Source organism: Tachysurus fulvidraco, chromosome 4, assembly GCF_022655615.1.
Source record: "Tachysurus fulvidraco isolate hzauxx_2018 chromosome 4, HZAU_PFXX_2.0, whole genome shotgun sequence".
NCBI lineage: Eukaryota > Metazoa > Chordata > Actinopteri > Siluriformes > Bagridae > Tachysurus > Tachysurus fulvidraco.
In genome coordinates this window covers 10,850,045-10,858,727 of record NC_062521.1, presented here as the reverse complement: position 1 = coordinate 10,858,727, position 8,683 = coordinate 10,850,045, and the positions used below count along the sequence as shown (strand labels likewise).

General features: G+C 39.1%; 1 protein-coding gene and 1 long non-coding RNA gene across 2 annotated transcripts in view; one reads left to right on the top strand and one right to left on the bottom strand.

The window, feature by feature from the left end:
- LOC113645062 overlaps positions 1-2,183 on the bottom strand; it is a 6,513-nt gene extending 4,330 nt beyond the window's left edge. Inside the window, exons 1-3 of the long non-coding RNA XR_003441130.2 lie at positions 1,822-2,183; positions 1,222-1,354; positions 849-1,075 (exon numbers count right to left, since the gene is read on the bottom strand). This is a non-coding gene — a long non-coding RNA (uncharacterized LOC113645062). The remainder of the gene's footprint in view (positions 1-848; positions 1,076-1,221; positions 1,355-1,821) is intronic.
- A 1,431-nt stretch (positions 2,184-3,614) lies between these two features.
- Positions 3,615-8,075, top strand: six3a (SIX homeobox 3a). The gene is made up of 2 exons (XM_027150303.2): positions 3,615-4,604; positions 6,045-8,075. Exons 1-2 carry the CDS (start codon positions 3,913-3,915, stop codon positions 6,229-6,231), a joined length of 879 nt encoding a protein of 292 aa, XP_027006104.1. The 5' UTR covers positions 3,615-3,912; the 3' UTR covers positions 6,232-8,075.
- The last annotated feature ends 608 nt before the right edge of the window (positions 8,076-8,683 follow it).

Genomic DNA, 8,683 nt, shown 5'->3' with positions numbered 1-8,683 from the left:
AGAAGAAGAAGAAGAAGAAGAAGAAGAAGAAGAAGAAGAAGAAGAAGAAGAAGAAGAAGAAGGCCTACAGTTCCGGCAACCTGGTTCCATTCAGCAGAGAATCCTTCAATGCCTTCATTAGAAGTAACGAGTTGACACAAGGTAAATCTAACACTGAGGTGCCATTCTCTCGGTGCGCGGAGAAGCCTCATTAAATGTCGCTAACAAGCCGTGCACATGCACTGATTGGACAGCTCCCGTATAATTCTACAAACCTAGCAGGATGCCCACTTAATGAGACCACACAAAAAAAGACATAGTGATGGAGAACAAAACCTTCACAGTACAATAAGATGGACTTTGCCAAAACAGCTTAACGTTCGTTGTCACTAAGAACGGAAGTCTAAAACAGAATGACAAAAGGAAGTTTTAATAGTAGACACTTTCAGAAAATCTAGAACCTTTACGGGTCCTTCAGTTGTTCCTCTGGGGAAACCCTTAACGTGTCACAAAGGGTTTGAAGTAAAACCTAAGTATACGTAAAAGATAAGAACTCTTGTTTATACAATAAACTCTTAAAAAAATAATTAAGGGACTTTTTTTTCTAAAATCGAATGATAGAAAAATTCGATTTCAGGAAAAAATGAAGATAAATTGCAGTTATTCAAATTGCAGCTATTTAACGCTGCAATTATTTATTCTCTATAATTGTATACTTTCTCGGAGTTGTGAATGAGCGTAAAATATGCAAGCTACAATTCACAATGTGACACTTTGCATTAATGCTTCAGTGGTGTATAACACCTAGGCTTCATTTAAAGTGTTTTACGAAAGTTTTAGGGCTTGTGCTCTATGAGCACTGTACTCACATTATCATGGTGCCTCAGCAGAGGGTCAAAAACCCCACATCACGTCTGCAGGTTACGGCTATGCAAAGGTCCTGTGCGATTCACAACAGAAGAGGTTGAAAGCTTTCGACTAAGCAAATAAAAAGGGGCAGTTGCGCCCCATCCCGACGGCCCCACAAAGCTGCAAGCTGCGTGTGCTCTTTCCGGATATCTAGAGTGGAGAGCATGCACCGTATCCGCGTCGGAAGCTGCAAAGTAATAAGAATATACAATTTGTAACCATGGAACGCTTCTCTAACCTGCTTAATCAACTCCAGTGGATTGGATCTAAACGCATACATTTTCATATTTTCTGCAAAGCTTGTCTGTCAAAAGCAATATTTCCGAAACTTACAAGACGTAAAGATGATGTTCATATTCGGACACGTGAGACAGACCACAGACACCTTGCCAAGTGCGTCCACTGAGGAAGATTCTCGGAAGAAACTTGCGACGATAGCCTGAAACAGCATAATGAATTTCGGCAGCTGCAAAGAAGAAGAAAATGAGAGGGACTTGTATGAAGAATGGGAGGGAAAAAAGCAGCGAAGAAGAAATGACGACAGGAAGAGGAGGCAAAACAAGTCAAGACAGATTAAATGCAAGGCATAAATGCGTCTTAGAGATCACGCGCAACTCAGGGATTCCGTCGAACCCAAAACAGGAGCGACTGCTTTCACTATCACTGTGTCCACACAATAGAGCTGTACATGTAATATGTACATGTACCATTTAATTATCTACAAAAAATCTACATAAATGTGTTTTAAACTAGAATTTGAAACAGGAGAACGGAGATACGCGCTCCTAAAAGTCTCTCGAGCTGCAGTAGGCACAGGAAATCCGTGCGCACATCAACGTGAATATATGCTGGGGGACGCTTTTTACTGCTATGATAAAACCTTATAAAAATAAAAAAAAAAGAGCAAACTGAGATGGGTAGAACATTTTTTACCTTATTTTCGGCTCTGATGGGTCCAACAGCTCATGCTGTGACGACGCAAGAAAGAAAAACATTAAGCATCCTGTGTTTTTTTCCAGAACAAAAAGCACAAAGTTATTTTTGCTGTTAGTTAGTGTTAAGACTGAAGTGCTGAAATAATCTACTTCTTGAGTAAAGTCACGCGATGGAGTTTAACGGGTGCCCGTATTGTGCTGTGAGGCGGTGCGGAATTAAATAAACAAAGAGGGAGCTAATGGCTCGTCGGTATTGAGGAGCTAGTCCCCCCGCTGCTTATCGCAAAGACTACAGCAGTGGAAGCCCGGGGATAAACAGACAATTAGCCCAGGTGAATAAACTTGTTTGGGGGTGTTAATTACATGCTTAACGTAAACAAAGGGCCGTGTTAAATAAAGTGATTTAACAGGGGCTTATGCGCACCCCATTTCAGCCCTTACGTTTCGTCAACCCATCGGTAATTTCCGTGATGCCTGCAAGCACAGATTTCCAAGTAATCTTTAAAAAAGCACGTAGAACTCAGTGGTCGTGTAAGGTGATCGGGTTAAACACCTGGAGACGCTAGCCTTTCAGGATATTCAGTATGCAGGGGCCTCTTCGAAATGCCGGCCGGGCGAGAGTGGATTAGAGCAGGAATATGCGGTCAGCATTTCAATACAGGTTATTTCCAGTCCAAGAAGCTTTCCAAAGCGACCAATTCAAGTGGTACTTGGAGTTGCTTCACTGAAGTTTCAGATGACAGGGAAGCAAACGACTGTGATAATGGACAAAAATAAAACTCACAACACTTCCCACCTTTCTCAATCCTTACCCAAATCTAAGTAAATCTCAGCCAACTCACTTACAAACAACAACTAATACGACTGGGAAATCAAACTACCAGATGACTACATGACATCAAGCGTAGATATGTTCTGTCATCAAATTAATCTAGAAACTGTGGAGGAATGCAAAAAGAAAAAAAATGTCTCCAATTCTTGAACTAGCTTAGAAAAATATCATTTTAGTGCCATTAGATCTAGATGCTGCATATGATTCGGGCTTGTAACACACTTTTACTGTTGTTTTAGTCATGTAAACGCGTATTGCCATTAGACTTCAAGTCCACTGGTGCAGTGGATTGACCTGTAATTATTAGCCTAAGTTGAAAGAGGAGCACATTAAATTAATATTTCAATATATTCAAGAGAATATATTCCTATCAAAGTTATGGTACATATCGACTATTCGCGCAAGGGGCATGAGACTGGTGTTTTTCTTTTGCATAGAAAATACACTGGAGCCAGCAGAGGGATGCTGAGCTAGCATCAGCAGTAACTGTATCTGAGCGGATGACAACCAAATCCGTGTCAAAAGGGAAAAAACATCCAAATTTACTTTTGCTGGCTCCAATGAAAAGCAAGCATTGCGAATTAAAGCTACCTAACTTATAAAATAATGCGTTCAAGAGAAATTATTAAAATGCACCTGTCAGAAAACATGAAAAAAAGGACATTCATACCAAAAGATGTATAGAGATTATGTTCATATAGTCTAGTGAATGTAAGCGCACCGTGTTGCAGACTCCGTTTCAAGACCTTCATTTAAATGTGGATTCCATGTGCACGACTGTCACCCCCTCCTCCAACCAGCCTCCACCCCTGCCTTCTCTTTACTACATATCTTCTTTAGCTTTAACGAGTCTCGTTAAGATCGCAATAATATTCCACCCACTAATTGCTCATTCCATTCAACAAATAGGCTGAGCCTCGGCTTCTGCTTCAGGAGGGAGGGCGGTGTTCAGATCGGACTTCCTGATAACCCCCCCGCGCGAGCAGCACAAGTGGTGAAAGCCACTACGTACTGGCTAATGATTGGCACGCTTGACAGTGATTGGCAGGGCTGCCATGACAACCCCACAACGACACCAAGAAGACCAATAGAAAAGCGAAACAAAATATTTCAATGCTACACTCACGCGTGGATTTTTAGGGGGAGATATTATGAGGCTGGTGTCATTAGGCGATAGCTATTGAATCATTCAATCTAGCACTCGTCCGTTCCTCTTTTTTTTCTTTGCTAATTTTCTTTCTCTCTCAGGTCATTTCCATGGTTTTCAGATCTCCTTTAGAGCTCTATCCCTCCCATTTCTTCCTGCCCAACTTCGCTGATCGGCCCTTGCTCGTTGCGAGCAGCGCGCCCAGCGCCCGGTCTCCCGAAGACTTGTCCATGTTTCAGCTACCGACCCTCAACTTCTCCGCGGAGCAGGTGGCGAGCGTCTGCGAGACGCTTGAGGAGACCGGCGACATCGAGCGACTGGGTCGCTTTCTGTGGTCGCTGCCGGTGGCGCCGGGCGCATGCGAGGCCATTAACAAACACGAGTCTATTCTGCGCGCCCGTGCTGTTGTCGCCTTCCACACGGGCAACTTCCGCGACCTGTATCACATCCTGGAAAACCACAAGTTCACCAAGGACTCGCACGGCAAGCTGCAGGCCATGTGGCTCGAGGCTCACTACCAGGAGGCCGAGAAGCTGCGGGGGCGCCCGCTCGGACCCGTCGATAAGTACAGAGTGCGCAAGAAGTTTCCGCTGCCCAGAACCATATGGGACGGAGAGCAGAAGACGCACTGTTTCAAGGAACGGACGCGCAGTCTGTTGCGGGAGTGGTACCTGCAGGACCCGTATCCCAACCCGAGCAAGAAACGGGAACTGGCGCAGGCCACTGGACTCACTCCTACACAAGTCGGAAACTGGTTTAAAAACCGGAGGCAAAGGGACAGAGCAGCGGCAGCAAAAAACAGGTAAACTTCATTTATATGGCTCATGTGTCGTTTAGTGACATCATTTAAAAGTAATAAATATCTCTGATTAAAAATCACAGGCCATAACTGCAGCTTTTTATTTCGCAGTTATCTGGCATTAGGGCTATAAAAAAGATAAAAAAGATACAAAATCTAGAGAGAGCGATAATGATGTAAGATTTGTGTTCATTATTATTAAAATGGCAGCCAGATAACAAAAAGAAACATGTTGTAATTTTAAAACAAATAAATAAACATTAACTTAAGAGTGAACAGAAGAGTAATAAATAGGTTGTTGGTACATGAGAATATTTTTTATCAATCTGAACTATATTTGCAAAGCACAAATATTTTCTATTTGCTATCATTTTATGAACAATTTGCGACGAATTGTGCAGTGTAAATTCATCTTTACAGTTGTTTTGTTGTCTACCAGGTTTGTAGCTTAATATCATATTAATATAGCCTTTAAATGAAATATCATTAAATAGTGATATTTAATACGAATTCCTTAAACATGAGTAGCATGTTCATGTCATCATGTCTACTCTAATGAATTATATAAGGTTTTACTTCTCATATAATTGTCATATACTAAAGTTTTAGATTTTGTGCTAATACAACAGCAAATATACTTTTTAAATTACTATATATTATTTTTTTACACAATACTGATTTTGTTTTGTAAACACGTTTACAGAAAACAAAGCCAGTTCCACTTGGCAAGATTATATTTTGTTCAGACATTTTTGCATTGTCAATTATTTATCACTTAAAATCATATTATTAAGAAAAGATATATTTGTATAATATTCTTAATTAGAAATGAATCATGTTCAACAATTGGTGGTGTTTTTCTGTGCATCTATGAGCTTTTTGCTTACGGCTACTTGCTAAACAACAACAACAACAACAACATCAAAAACCATATTGCATGGGACAGCTTTTATTTAAGATCAGTATTTTATTTCATATTGACGTATTGAATGGCTAATTCAAGACGCAATGATATTTTGTGCCTATATGAAACTGATGCTATTTATGTATTTATATTAACTGTGCAAAGATAGGAAACATTTGTGTGTGTGTGTGTTTTCTGGCTTGTTTGCTTTTTATCAAAATTGGATTAGCTCAAATTTGCTCTAGTAAAAAAAAATGTCATAGAACAAGATAAAGGTTTGGTATGAATCAATAAAAGGCGACCGTGTTGTAGACGAGTACAAGCTAATGTGGATTAATACTACTGTGTTTCTGGTCCACTGAACTAAGTGTAGCTTCTGTAGGCCTGTGTTTCAAACTTGGTTGAAGAATCGTATGGGCTAGAAAATATACATTTACCATACATACATACTGAATAGCCATTTAACTAATCATTATGAATAAATATTTTATACTCAGTGTGACATCTCGTTTCTTTCTTTCTTTCTTTTCCTTCTCTAGGCTCCAGCACCAAGCCATAGGACAGAACGGCATGCGCTCGCTATCCGAATGCACTCCGCATAGCTCGGCAGAGTCGCCGTGTACCGCCGCCAGTCCCACCACCAGCGTATCGAGCGTCACGGAGCGCGCAGACATGGCAACATCCATCCTTTCCGTAACGTCCAGTGACTCTGAATGCGACGTATGATACACAAGTAAAAGAGAGAGAAATATTTGCAGGGAATATGGACCCGACTAAACATTATGAAATATCGGGGGAAAAGGACCAGAATTATTCAGAGAAAGAGAGAAAAAAGAAAAGAAAAATATAAAAGCACGTCTTTTTTTTTCCAAGCGCTTTCAACGGGACCCACGCCTTTCCCCTACCCCCATCACTTGCATGTAATAGATAGCTTTTTTATACGCAGGAAATAACCTTTCGCTCGATGTTTTCTGCCAGGATGACCGAGAAGAGGACATTTCCAGAAACCGTCTTTTTTTTATTGTTTTTAATTCGAGTGGTAATGCACAGCGCAGCCAGGATGCAATCCTTCTTTTTTTATTTTCATCAGACAATCATTTGAGTCGTAAGCACCTTTTTTTCACTGCTTTCACTGCCTGTGTGGGGTACTGGTCAAATGTGGAACTGTATCAGATTTTTTATTTTTATTTCCAGATTTTATATTGAATTATGCCTATATCCTAAATAATGCGATCATTCTCCCAGTTTGTAATATATGTGTAGAAATATGGCTGTATATAATATTGCTCTACGTCTCCGTTGTCTTTTCTATTCCTGGTTACTTTTCTTGAATCGGTGTTCATAACTATTTGTCAGAACGTAATTATTAAGCGCTCTAAATGCTTTGTTTCTCCGTTTTAATACACTGAGTACAATGGTTTCAGTCGAGATTTATGCAAAAGAAGAGTAACAACAAAGATGTGAAATATAATCGACTGCTCAAAGGAATATTTCATGTTTAACCACGAGCGCTTAATTATTCTATGTTACTTTCTTGCGTGTTTATGTTAATGTATACATTTCTAAGCTAAAATACAGTATTCCATTTTATAATTATGAATTAAGTTGATGATTTCCTTGCCTGTCAATATTAGGCACAGTGATAGCATTTACTTTCCAAATGTCAATGGTATTAACTGAAGAAGCCTTTATCGGTATATCTTCCACTAAGGTCTACTTTCTGGACGAAAGGATTAATAAAATATGGCTATAGGGCGAAATAGGGCGAAATGGCTATAAATACTAAACGGGAAGCTTTTAGGATACGAAAACTCGCTCTCCTTTTGCCCATAGTCAGTAATGAATACAAAAATTAAGTAAACGCACCATTAAATGGACTAATTATGAAGAACTCCTCCCCTGGCCCAATCTCCTATTGTAGCCACAATGAAAGGGCTTTTCATCCAAAAGCGAGAAGCAGTACGGACAGAAAAGCCTTCCTCGGGCCCAATTCACCCTATCAGCCCATTCACACCTCATATCAACCACGAAGAAAACTTACTATAAAGGTTTTATTTGGATAGTGGGATACAGTTTGGCTTACCTTAAAACAGTTAAAATAGTATATAAGCAAACACACACACACACACACACACACACACACACACACACACACACACACACACACACACACACACACACACACACACACACACACACTCATATGAAGCATTCATTTGCTTCTACACATAGCAAAATAACCTGTCTTCTCTTATGATGTCCAAACAATGGCACTATTCGTACATTATTTTCTTTCGTACCTAGTTTTTCTTGTCAGTGGATAGTTGGACGAAAATAGTAAGACTGTACCGTGAATGTGAACGGGCAACCAAATGTCACTTTACTTAGTGTCCCCAAACCCCCAGAATACCTGACCATTATTAAATATTTTAACTATTAATCCAATCACAAAAGACGAATTTACAGCAGCACATTAATTTTTTACAATTTAAAAAAAAAAAACATAATAATAATAATCCGTTCTAATCTTCATTCAGCCTGAGAGTGAGTGAATCGGTTTATAAGAGAAGGTTACCACTTTAATTTCAGGACCTCACATTAATAAATCAAATTAATCTGACAGTAATAATATTTTTAATGAAACTAAACTAATTATTATTATTATTATTATTATTATTATTATTATTATTATTATTATTATTATTATTATTATTATTATTATCAACTATTGACTTCCCTCTGGCGGAAATTGTCATTAGTTGGTGATTTTTTTGTTTAAACCTTTACTCGTTCATTCATTCATTCATTCTTTCATTCATTCATTCATACATTTATTCATTCATTCAAGAAAAATTCGGTTAGGATGTTTTTTTTTTTTCCATCACACAGATCGTTGAATTCATCTGCATTATTTGCTATGATTTGAATAATATCAATGTGAGTAATTAATTCTTTATTTTAGGGACTGCTATGTAGCCATGCGTAAAGTTCAAGAAAAAGACTTTGATTAAAAACTTTTGGCTCATGTTTGAGCTTGAGGTAACATTTAAACCTGTAACACAATTATGAGACAAGTGCAATAACAATAGACTGTTTTTGCTCATCCCAAGGGCTGGGTTTGCCTGTAGGCCTATAGTATAGTTCGTGTGGCAAAAAAGCGTGCAGAATAGAATATTGT